We start from the raw sequence: 13,444 nt of genomic DNA, 5'->3' as shown, positions 1-13,444 counted from the left end.
TCTAGTTAATCCCCACACATACTAGTCAGGTGCTAGCCCAGCTTAGTTGCTGTTTAACATAAGGAAATGATTCCAGACGGCTGCACTTCCAAAAATTATTTTTATTAAAACTTCATGACAAGTAGTAGACAGATGGAGCACAGAACAAAAAGGTGGTAGCGTTTCATGGAAATGTTAGCGCTTAGTCATTAGTCTCTATCTGTCAACCAATTGTCATATGAAGCTTCAATAAAAGGATTTTTGGAAGTGCAGCCGTCCGGAATCATTTCCTTATGCAAACAGCCTTCTTATGGCTTTCTTTCAACAATGGCTTTCTTCTTGCCACTCTTCCATAAAGGCCAGATTAGTGGAGTGCACGGCTAATAGTTGTCCTGTGGACAGATTCTCACTCCTGAGCTGTGAATCTCTGCAGCTCTTTCTGAGTTACCATGGGCCTTTTGGCTGCTTCTCATTGTCCAGCCTGTCAGTTTAGGTGGATGGCCATGTCTTGGTAGGTTTGCAGTTGTGCCATACACTTTGCATTTTGGGATGATGGATTGAACAATACTCCATGAGATGTTTAAAGCTTGGGTTATTTTTTTTTATGACCTAACCCTGCTTTAAACTTCTCCACAACTATATCCCTGACCTGTTTGTTGTGTTCTTTGGCCTTCATGATACTGTTTGTTCACTAAGGTTCTCTAACAAATCCCTGAGGGCTTTACAGAACAGCTGTATTTATACTGAGTTTAAATCACACACATGTGAACTTTATTTACTAATTAGGTGACTTCTGAAGGCAAATGGCTCCACTAGATTTTAGTTAGGGGGTATCAGAGTAAAGGGGGCTGAATCCAAATGCACGGCACACTTTTTTAGTTTTTTATTTGTAAAAAAATATATATAATTTTTTTTCCACTTCACAATTATGTGCTACTTTGTGTTGGTCTATCACATTCCCAATAAAATACATTTACGTTTTTGGTTGTAACATAACAAAATGTGGAAAATTTCAAGGGGTATAAATACTTTTTCAAGGCACTGTACATCTACACCCATTAGCTTTTTTTTTTCTTTGGACAATACATGCATATGTTTAGTATTTATATTGCATTTATTATTGTGTCCATTATTAAAAATTGTATGTATAAAATATGCCACACTAAATGCAGATAAATAAATCCCACCCAGTGATCAAATCATATACACCACAGTGCTAAGCACACAAATTTTGAAAGTACAAATTATTGGGTAATGTACACCTAAGTATTTTTTCCCTTTTTTTTATTGTCTTGCTTTATTCCGCCTTATACAGTAGGCAATGTTATTATAGAATTTACCTTTTAAAATGTTGTTTTGTTTTTTTTCTTCCACGTCACTATCAGAAGTTTCTCTCTGGCTAGTGCTTATAAAGCCGCGTACACACGATCAGTCCATCGGATGAGAACGGTCTGATGGACCGTTTTCATCGGTTAACCGATGAAGCTGACTGATGGTCCATCGTGCGTACACACCATCAGTTAAAAAAACGATTGTGTCAGAACGCGGTGACGTAAAACACAACGATGTGCTGAAAAAAACGAAGTTCAATGCTTCCAAGCATGCGTCGACTTGATTCTGAGCATGCGTGGATTTTTAATCGATGGTTGTGCCTACTAACGATCGGTTTTGATCTATCGGTTAGGAATCCATCGGTTAAATTTAAAGCAAGTTGGCTTTTTTTTAACCGATGGTTAAATAACCTATGGGGCCCACACACGATCGGTAACAATTTGGGCAAAGTCCCACAATGAAAAATTGTAATTCAGTAAAAAAAAAAAAACAGGCATCAAGAGGCGGCATTAGCACCTTCTTCAACACCTGCTAGTTGCTGTTATACCACTCTCTGAAAAGCAATCCACAGGGGATCGCTTTTTAGAAGGCGACCAGCTAACCACCTGTCTGAAAGAGCCCTGTAGGTCATTACCACTTTACCACTTTAAATTACAGCAGTTGCACAGCCTTAGTTACTGCATACTCAGACAAACCTATAATACTTCAGTAGAATTGATTTAAGGTCATTTCATACAAGTGGTTTACTTCTGTTTTTTCCATCCTTATTATTCGACAGGACAATCCGACCAGACCATGTTGTTCGCTCAGTTTATAAAGCAACAGGCTGTGCTGATAACTCAAACCATCATGTTATTTATTTGGAGCATGTGGTAGTACGGATTACAATAACACACCCACGTAGAGGAGATCTGGCCATCTATCTGACATCTCCTTCTGGCACGAGGTCACAAATGTTAGCTAACAGGTAAGGGGCTCAATTCAGAGCTTTTTTCTTTTCATCTTTTGCTCAGCTGTTATTTTCTCACTTCACAAATACACAAAAGATTCAGTACAGATGGATCTAAATGATCTGCTGAACCAACCAAGTTTTGATCCATGTGTAGCCATACCTGCGTGACAAAAGTCAACTGTTGCTGCAGCCAACCAGAGAGTCTTAATAGGGCAATTTCTCCTTCCGGGTTCCTTATGTGGATGGGGGAATCTGTTGTTTGTTTTTCATTTCCATTTAGCCCTTTGGGCTCCAAGAACAGAAACCTTTGTTTATATATCTTCCCCAATAGCCCCATGCATACCAAATGCTTTGCAATCCCAGTTATTACCATATTAAATAGCTAACAAGTATTGGTGACATCATCTTTTGCTTCATATAACTTGTGCAGAGTATGAATCTGTGGGAGGGACCCAACAGGATACAAGACCAGTCACCATGCACAAGGAGAGAGAGCAGTGGCAAGTGTTTATTACAGGAAGCACCTGCACAGATGCAAAGTTTCATGCTAGATTACTGCACAGATCTACAATAAATACACAAAACACACAAAGAGCTAGATTCAGCATTGTTTTATGTCGGCGTATCTACAGATACGCCTCGTAAGTAGAAAGATGCGCCGTTGTATCTATGCGTGCCCTTCTGGGAGCTAGATACGCCTGAATTATAGCTTCCGCCGACCAACGTAAGTGTTAGTACGTCGTCGTATCTAGGGTGCATATTTACGCTGGCCGCTAGGGGCGCTTCCGTAGACTTACGCGTTGAATATGTAAATATGTAGAATATGTAAATGACCTAGATACGCCGATTCACGAACGTATTTGCGCCCGCTACGCCGTTTACGTAATGCTTACGTCCAGCGTAACGTTACCCCTGCTATATGAGGCGCAGCCAATGTTAAAGTATGGACGTCGGAACAGTCGTCGAATTTTACGTTGTTTACATAAGTGGTAGATGAATGGGGCTGTGCGTAGGTTACGTTCACGTCGAAAGCATTGAGCCGACGTATCTTAGGGAGTATATGCGACGTGACTCTGAGAATGCGCGAGCATGCGCCGTTCGTTCGTGAAAACATTTACATGGGGTCACTGCTAATTTGTATACAACACGCCCACTACCTTAGACATTTAAATTAGGCGGGCTTACGCCTGCCTATTTACACTACGCCGGCGCAACGTACGGCGCCAGATCTTGCAGAATACCGTTCTGGGCTCCCTGATTTACGCCGGCGTAGCGCATATGAGATGCGCTACTCCGGCCAAAAGGTACGCCGAGCTACGTGAATCTAGCTCTAAATATTTAGATAGTGTTTGCTTATGCTGGAGTTCATCTTTACAGAGGGGTATGTAAACCCCAATGTTTCTTAAAACATTTTTTTTTTTTACCAAAAGCTTGTAGCAGAATACATACTGGTCTAAACTGATGAAAAAAAATAGATTTTTTCAATTTTTTTATTGGATATGTTTTATAGCAGGAAGTAAGAAATATTATTTTTTGTTTGTTTGTTTGTTTGTTTGTCAAAATTGTCTGCAGAGGTGATCAAATACCACCAAAAGAAAGTCCTATTTGTGGGGGAAAAAGGACATACAATGCCCTGAAAAAGTATTCATACCCTTTGAAATGTTGTCATGTTACAACCAAAAAATGTAAATGAACTGTATTGGGATTTTATGTGATAGACAAACAGAAAGTGGCACATAATTGTGAAGTGGAAGGAAAATGATGAATGCCTGAATTGGCGGGAATTGCCTGCAATGGCAGGGTCTGAATCGTTGCAACGCCGCAACGATTCCCAAAAGTAGTTTGACACCAGACAGATCAGGGATAAAGTTGTGGAGAAGTTTAAAGCAGGGTTAGGTTATAAAAAAAATATTCCAAGCTTTAAACATCTCACAGAGCACTGAAAATGGATAGAGTATGGCACAACTGCAAACCTACTAAGACATGGCCATCCACCTAAACTGACAGGCTGGGCAAGGAGAGCATTAATCAGAGAAACAACCAAGAGGCCCATGGTAACTCTGGAGGAGCTGCAGAGATCCACAGCTCAGGAGAATCTGTCCACAGAACAACTATTAGTCATGCATTCTACAAATCTGGCCTTTATAAAAGAGTGGCAATAAGAAGTCCCGAGTAGCCATGTGGGGGACATGGCAAACATGTGGAAGAAGGTGCTCAGGTCAAAAGAGACTAAAATTGAACTTTTTGGCCTAAAAGCAAAACGCTATGTGTGACAGAAAACTAACACTGCCCCTGTTAAGAAGATGCATCCTCTCTATTTTTCCTGTTCACCATTATCATTGAAAGTGAAAAGTTAAAGAAATCCCACATTTTGGGCTGTACCCAGAAAAGTATTAGAGGGGAAATAGAGGTGAAATCTTCCAATGGTGATGCTTATTCTGGTGACCTGGGGTTTTCCCAAGGAGTTAAAATCCCTTAATTTGCAGGGATTTCCTCCCACCTTGTGTTTAGCTATGGGGGAGGAAGTGAAGGGAAATCTCCCCAATGGCACACATATGGTGAGAAAAAAGATGGGAATTGCAGCAGCTGAGCCCTAAACTCACCTTTAAATAAAAAAAAAGTGTTAGAATAGACAACCTCTGCATGTATCTTCCTAATTTCAACATTGCTGTGCCAAAAAAAAACAACAATATATACAGAATTCAAGAGACTGCCTGACAAAAATAACATGACTGGTGGCTATATTTTGTTCTGCGTTTTTCCAATCCAATTATGTTTAATGAGTTTTTAACATTTACAGCTATAATAGAAATAACTCTAATATAAACTAATATTATTGTTGAACCCTGAGGGTCTGGGGAAGCCTGTGAATGACAGGGGGGCCTGAGTAGATGGAGAGAGTGAGCTGCACAGTAGCTAAGTAATTACCTGTGGTCTTCTCAGTAACCCCCTGCATTGGTTTCCTGCATTAGCAGTGGCGGCCCTTCCATAAGGAGTGTCGCCCCCTAATCCAAGTATCCAGCTCTTTATCTAAATGCAATGTACCGGATGCATAGATTTCAGTGTTTTTCTTTTCTTTTCTAGTGGATGTAAACTCAAAACATTATTATTCTTTTTTTTTTATGTTTTTACTTTTGGGAATCGGTGCGGCGTTGCAACGATTCAGACGCTGCCATTGCTGGGAATTCCCGCCAATTCAGGCATTCATCATTTTCCTTCCACTTCACAATTATGTGCCACTTTCTGTTTGTCTATCACATAAAATCACACTGGTGCGATTCGGGAACCCTGCGAATCCACTGCCGGTTCCCACATCGCACCCGACTCACACGGCAGTTCACACTGCCAAAATGCAAAACTGCTGGGGAGTGTCATACAATGGTAATGACACCCCCATTTCAGCTTGCATATCACACTGCGAACTGACAGTTTGGGCATGAATCAGATCACATAGGTGTGAACACCCATGCGATTCTGGTGCGGACCAAAAAAGGGTCCTGCGCGTGTTTGGTCCGAATGTGATCGCATCGCACAGACATCGCATGTGATCTGAACAGAAATGCGGTGCGAATCACAGGAATGCGGAGTGTACAGTGGTGGGTAGTACGTGCAGGATGGTGTCAGGATAGTGGACAGTGTCAGATAATTTTTTTTATTTTACAATTTATTTTTGTACTATTGATGGGAGGGTGGGGTTTTATTTTTTAAATATATTTTTCCACAGTACTTTTGGGAAAGGGGGTGGGGGATGGGGTCAGTGGGGTAGTGGTCGGTGTCAGTGGACAATGTCAGTGGGGTAGTGGTCGGTGTCAGTGGGGTAGTGGTCGGTGTCAGTGGACAGTGTCAGTGGGGTAGTGGTCGGTGTCAGTGCACAATGTCAGTGGGGTAGTGGTCGTTGTCAGTGGGGTAGTGGTCGGTGTCAATGGGGTAGTGGTCGGTGTCAGTGGGGTAGTGGTCGGTGTCAGTGGGGTAGTGGTCAGTGGGTAAGTGGACGATGTCAGTGGGGTAGTGGTCGGTGTCAGAGTGGATGATGTCAGTGGGGTAGTGGTCGGTGTCAGTGGGGCAGTATTCAGTCAGGTAGTGGTGGGTGTCAGTGGACGATGTCAGTTGGGTAGTGGTCGGTGTCAGTGGACGATGTCAGTGGGGTAGTGGTCGGTGTCAGTGGACGATGTCAGTGGGGTAGTGGTCGGTGTCAGTGGATGATTTCAGTGGGGTAGTGGTTGGTGTCAGTGGTCGGGGTCAGTGGGGTAGTGGTCGGTGTCAGTGGGGTAGTGGTCGGTGTCAGTAGCCAATGTCAGTGGGGTAGTGGTCGGTGTCAGTGGTCGGTGTCAGTGGGGTAGTGGTCGGTGTCAGTGGGGTAGTGGTCAGTGTCAGTAGACGATGTCAGTGGGGTAGTGGTCTGTGTCAGTGGAGCAGTGGTCAGTTGAGTTGTGGTCGGTGTGAGTGGATGATGTCAGTCGGGTAGTGGTCGGTGTCAGTGGACGATGTCAGTGGGGTAGTGGTCGGTGTCAGTGGACGATGTCAGTGGGTTAGTGGTCGGTGTCAGTGGACGATGTCAGTGGGGTAGTGGTTGGTGTCAGTGGTTGGTGTCAGTGGGGTAGTGGTCGTGTCAGTGGGGCAGTGGTCAGTCGGGTAGTGATCGGTGTTAGTGGACAATGTTAGTGGGGTAGTTGTCGGTGTCAGTGGGGCAGTGGTCAGTTGGGTAGTGGTCAGTGTTAGTGGACAATGTCAGTGGGGTAGTTGTCGGTGTCAGTGGGGCAGTGGTCAGTGGGGTAGTGGACGGTGTTGGTGGGGTAGTGGTCGGTGTCGGTGGTCTTGGGGCTCTGGACCGTGTCGGTATGGGGGAGTCGGTTGTGGTGTCAGTTGTTTTTTTTTTTCAATTTCATTTATTTTTTTATATATCAGCCCTGACAGAGACCACTGGCATCTCCCATTTGAGACAGAGAAAGGGACAGAGGACATTGTTCCCCAGTCCTTGGGTGGATGGAGAGAAGACAGCATCTCCCCTCCATTCATAAACTGAGCAGAGTAACACACAGGTTACTCTGCTCAGTTATCACAGGACACAGAGCGCTCGGTAACGAACGCTCTCTGTGTCCCGTTCAGAAAAGAAAGGGGCTGGTAATTGACATACCAGCTTCTTTCTCCGCTCTCCATCCTGACAGATCACGCGCCCGCCCCCGCCCCCCCTCGCAGCCCTCGGGAGAGGAGAGAGAGAGGGGAGGGAAGCTGGCAGCTGAGGAGGGCGGAGGAGGATGAAAACAGGGGGGTGTGAATACACAGGGGAATATGAACGGGGGGGGGTGTGAACACACAGGGATGTGGACATACAGATCAGGACGAACGGGCCGGAGGAGGAAGAAGACACAGCGGGCCAGGGGGGATGTGGACACACGGAGAGGGACGAGGGGGGGCGGAGGAGGACACGGCGCTGGAGGAAGACACCGAGGATAGTCGGGGATTTTCAGGTGAAAGCCACGGGAGGGAGAGAAGCAGATGATGAAAAGCCATGCAGGGGGGATCGGTGCTCACAGCTGACCCGTCGCACCGATCATCCCTGACTGTCACTGGAGATTGATGTGTGTACAGAAATGACAGGGGGCCGTGAGCGCGCTCTGTTTTTACCAAGAATGCACTTTGCCTCTCCTGTGCACGCTCTGGCCAAGGGGAGTTTAGAGGTGGGCAGGGAGTCTGCTGTCATCATGACTGACCCACCCACTGAATCTGCTGTTTTTGGGGGCTTCTAACTGATAAACGGGACACATTTGACAGGTAAGGATACATGCAGGAGGCATGTATATCCTTATAGATCAGCACTATGGCAGTACTTTATAATTGATGAGAGTGGGTTACATCCACTTTAAGCATATGATTAGAGCCTGAGGCTCTAACTGGCTTTAAAAAACGGTTTGTGCAGGGCGCAGAGCACTGTGCCCTAAGCCCACCCAGTTGTGTGACAATAGAGAATTAATATTTGCTATTGTCAGGGCCGGATTAACATAGGGGCTATTGGAGCTGCAGCTCCAGGCCCCTTCCTCAAGATAGGCCCATTAACCCAAAAAAAAAAATCGAAAAAAAAAATAAAAAGATCGACTTTGAGGATTGTAGCTCGGTGACCAGGAGTCATAATGGTTCCGGAGATACTCCTTGCACAGCCTGTCAGAAGCTGCATACAGAGCGGCCAGTTTAAATACAAGCTGACACACTCTGCAGCAGACTGAGAGTATGAGCTCACAGGGCTTATAATAATTATTTGTATATTACTTATAGTCATTAACCCCTTGCCACCCAGGCCAATTCTGACACTTCTCTCCTACATGTAAAAATCATCTGTTTTTGCGCAGCAATTTTTCAAGTGTGTTTTTTTTTTGGAAAGAAACTGTTTCATTCATAAAAAAGAAAAACACTAAAGTTGGCACAATTTTTTTGTATATTAAGCGATGCTTTAAATTTTTACAGTTACAGAGGAGGTCTAGTGCTAGAATTATTGTTCTCAATCCATGTATGGCCCGTTTAACCACTACGCAGTCCCTAAATATCCTTCCACAAACTTTACATTTTTCCTTCATAGATTCCTTCATCCTCCTCACCTGTACATACTCCCCACACTTCTCTCCTGTACATAGTGCCCTCCGTCATACCCTCCACACTCCTTTCCTGTGCATACTGGTCACTGTCATACCCTCCAGACTCCTCTCCTGTACATAGTGCCCACTGTCATACCCTACACACTTCTCTCCTATACATAGTGCCCACCATCATACCCTCCACACTCCTCTTCTGTACATACTTCTCACTTTCATACCCTCCACACTTCTCTCGTATACATAGTGCCCACTGTCATACCCTCCACACGTCTCTCCTGTACATACTGCCCACTGTCATATCCTCCCCACTCTTCTTCTGTACATACTGCTCACTGTCTTACCCTCCACACTCCTCTCCTGTACATACTGCCCACTTTCATAGACTCCTCTATTGTACATAATGCCGGCTGTCATACCCTTCACACTCCTCTCCTGTACATACTGCTCGCTCTCATACCCTCCACATTCCTCTCTCCTGTACATACTGCCTATTGTCATACCCTCCACACTCCTCTCCTCTACATACTGCCCACTGTCATGCCCTCCACACTCTTCTACTGTACATACTGCTCACTGTCTTACCCTCCACACTCATTTAATGTACAGTACATACTGCTCAGTATCATACCCTCCACACTCCTCTCCTGTGCATACTGCCCACTCTTATACCCTCCACTCTTCTCTTCTGTACATACTGCCCCCATCATACCCTCCACACTCCTCTCCTGTACATACTGCCCACTATCATACCCTCCACACTCCTCTCCTGTACATACCGCCCACTGTGATACCCTCCACACTCCTCTCCTGTACATACTGCTCACTGTCATACCCTGCACACTCCTCTCCTGTACATACTGTAACAAAACCTTACCCTCCACACTCCTCTCCTGTACATACTGTAACCCAACCTTACCCTTCACACTCCTCTCCTGTACATACTGCCAACTATCTTTCTCTCCACACTCCTCTCCTCTACATACTGCCCACTGTCATACTCTCCACACTCAGCTCCTGTACATACTGCCCACTTTCATACCCTCCACACTCCTCTCCTGTACATACCACCATACCACCCTCTGTCATAATCTCCACACTCCTCTCCGGTACATACTACCCTCTGTCATACCCTCCACACTCCTCTGCTGTGCTTACTGCCCACTGTCATACCCTTCAAACACCTCTCCTGTACATAGTGCCTTCTGCCATACCCTCCACACTCTTCTCCTGTACATAGTGCCCACTGTTAGACCCTCCACATCCCTCTCCCTCACCTGCACATACTTCCCACTTTTATACCGTCCATACTCCCCCCTGTGCCTCTTACCCACAAAAACAATTCTTTAAAATTATACTAAATATCCACATGGTTATCCAGCTCTAGAATGGACACACTTTTGTTAGTTCAACTAAAGGAAATCTTCTCAGTCCTCATATTTGTTCTGCCCATTATTAATACTCATTTCATTTTGTGATTATGACTGTGATGTATAGAGGAACATAGGGGATCTCAGCTACTCTAAATATAGCACTTGTAAAAAAAAAGTGTCCCTTTAAAATATTTTTGAAATGTTGGCAACTATGCACTTAGGCACTGACCAAGGGCCACCGGGTCAGTAGAGAGATGATAGTCACCGCTCCAATAAGGTATGTGGATGAATTTGTGTCCTCTCATGTTTACCAATAAAAGGCAACCGAGAAGGTTTTTCCAGAGTGCGGCTGTCCAAACATTTCTTTCTACAATTCCACCGGGTCAGTAGGGGGCCCCATGAGAGTCTCCTGGGATCCTGTGATATTAAAGTGGTAGTAAACTTTGCTAACATTACTACTTTTTAGAGGCCCTGAGGTAGGTTATGCCACAACGTACAAGTATGCACAGCATATTAACACATTAGGGTACACTTAAATTGTCAGACTGAGCCCTCCAGTGCTGCGCTGTGATCAATCCGGCAGGTCCCAGGCGCTTCCATCTTCACCCGGTCTTCCTTCTGGACTCAATGCTTTTGGTCATTTGCCGTGGCCGGGCTGCGTTGATGTCATTCCCACGCAAACTCATGCGCATCCTCTCTCTCTTATCCTCCCTTTCTCTCTCATCCTCCCTCCCTTACCTCTCATCCCTCTCTCATCCTCTCAAAAATTGTTTGCATATTTATTTATTTATTATTTATAAAAGGCCCACCAAAATCCTCAGCACCAGGCCCACGATGTTCCTTATCTGGCCCTGGCTATTGTCTTCCTTATTCTCCTCCCAGCCAATCAGGAAGTGGGTTTTAAGACCCAATCGGCTGAGAGGAGAAGTGGTTGTATTGTCCGCAGAGGAAGAAGCCACCGAGGACAAGGAGACGCAGGCTAAAGCCGGATGAGTGAGTGACCCCCCCCAAAAAAATGGAGCACCAGCCACCACTGCTCATTGGGTATAGTTGCAAGTTTTATTTCTACTCTTGACATTGACAGGTGCAGTTGACCTCCTTCTGACCTGCATTTGACTTTCTTAAAATTGCTTTTGCATTCCTATAGACATGTGTGTCAGCAGTTCTGAACAAAAGCTCATTGACACAGGCCCTTTCATTAGTAAATTAATAGTAGTAGTAATTGGATGCCTTCTCATGTTGTCAATGGTTAAGCAGACATTTCAATGGGCTACAGTTAAGAGATTGCTGTGACATTCTAGTGACTGTATTTTGTATGTGATGTGCTGGAATACGATATACAATGGTCCAAAACTTCACTGTAAACAAGTATAAATAAATACATTTCTGATTACACCCTTAGAATTACTGCTGAATGTTCTCATAAGCCAAGGTGTGATTGACACAGTACTTTACTATACAGCATGCCATATGTTTTTATGCACATATGTATTGAATAGTTTGGATATTTCCTATATTTGCTAAGCCATCTGTGTAAATATTTAATCTCTGAATTTGCATTTTTTTTATGCATATTCTAAATATAAAATTTTTAAAGCCACATTCATATTGCAGTGCTGAATCTATATAAACTACTATTGCTTTATTGTGACGTTGGCTTTTTGGTAAATGTATTATTTTTTTCAAGCTGTTTTAAACAATGCAATGTGATTATATACAGCATTAGACACTGCTTAAAACATTTTTACAGCTAACAGGTTACTGCAATTTCAGCTGTGTGGTGTTTTTAATTGTGTGATTTTCTTGGAAACCGTGCCTGACATCTTAAATGCAACTGCTACTCACAAACAAATTCAGATAATTAGCTACTTTACTCTACAAATCCTGGTTTGACAATATATAAACATAGCATGCAGTGGTGTTTGCATACCTATGCAACAGTTGTAGAATAGCCTCTGACCTTTGTGCCAGCAAGCAATAATTTAAATATTATGGAAGTGATTGGTATACAAGGAAGGTGGACAGATACTTGTACTTATCTTATTTGGGGCACTTCTCATTGCGAGGAAATAATTAGTTTAGTGTCTGCGGTCACCTGCAGGGAAAAAATAAACCATTACATTGGAACACAACTTTCTGTTAGCATTTTGACAGGGTTAACTACTAATAAGACCCATGTTCCTCCACTTTTGGAAAGAAAGGCCATGTCACTAGCCTTGTATTTTTTCCAGTGAATTTAGAGGTTAATAATAGGGAGAAACTATTTTGAGAAAGTAATGCACTCTATAACAAAGGCACATGCAAGAATTTTAATAAATATCATGCATGATATTTATTGGCAGCTAAACGTGTGTATTAATTTGTCTTTTGCCAGTAACAAATTATTTTGACCACGGTGGTATGGCCTGACATTGATATACACATTCAATAATACAGTATATTTTAACCTAATTTTCCAATTAATGTCTTGATCATTCAGTGCTTAGCTCAATGGTGGTGAGAAAGAGCTGACATCTTCTGATGTTGATTATTAGACTGGTTGACAGGTAGAAGTACCTAGAAGTTAGTTACGATTACCTTATGAAACTATATTTTGTATGTATGATATGTTTGACTACAAATATGCAAAACATACATAGTTGAAACATTAATTTTATGTAATTTTAAAATGTAGGTCCCACATACCTTGTTGGTGAAGTGAATTACTCCTAGAAGCATATTTTCAAAGCGGTGTAAACCTTTAGTAGGACAGAAATTTAAGCCTAATTTTAAGAAATCCAGTTCATCCAAAGATAAATCAATCGAGGTTACATTAATAACCTCAAATGATGATTTTTTTTCTTCATAAAAACACATGTAAATCGCATTTAAAAACCATGTAAAAAGGTTCAGTTTTTTTATTTTTTTAACCAAACACACATAGGGAAGCCCATTCAAATGAACGGGCTGCCTATGCACGACCCATAGAAATGCATGTAAACTGCCCCCAAAAAATTGTGATCAGAGTGAATCCTGCTATGCAAAGTTTAAATGGGAACCTAAAGAGTAGTTGCTTCAAAGGGAGAATGCTAATAAGAGGTGTGGGAATTAGAGGGAGCCTGAAAGCCGTTAAGCTAACAATGCCCTAAAATATTTGATTTTACACTTACCTTTATGATGACCAAATACACCTCAATTGTTTTATCTAATCAATGTGGAATTATTTCCGATCTGATCGATTTAGT

The 13,444-nt window shown here is 43.2% G+C and overlaps 1 protein-coding gene across 3 annotated transcripts in view; it reads left to right on the top strand.

Moving 5' to 3' along the window:
• PCSK5 (proprotein convertase subtilisin/kexin type 5) overlaps positions 1-13,444 on the top strand; it is a 508,063-nt gene that overhangs the window by 253,205 nt on the left and 241,414 nt on the right. For all 3 annotated transcript variants that reach the window (XM_040356083.1, XM_040356101.1, XM_040356092.1), the window contains exon 12: positions 2,090-2,278. In XM_040356083.1, the coding sequence (XP_040212017.1) occupies positions 2,090-2,278 (189 nt within the window). The remainder of the gene's footprint in view (positions 1-2,089; positions 2,279-13,444) is intronic.

This window comes from Rana temporaria, chromosome 1 (assembly GCF_905171775.1).
Source record: "Rana temporaria chromosome 1, aRanTem1.1, whole genome shotgun sequence".
Taxonomy (NCBI): Eukaryota; Metazoa; Chordata; class Amphibia; order Anura; family Ranidae; genus Rana; species Rana temporaria.
This window is presented reverse-complemented; position numbering and strand designations above follow the sequence as displayed.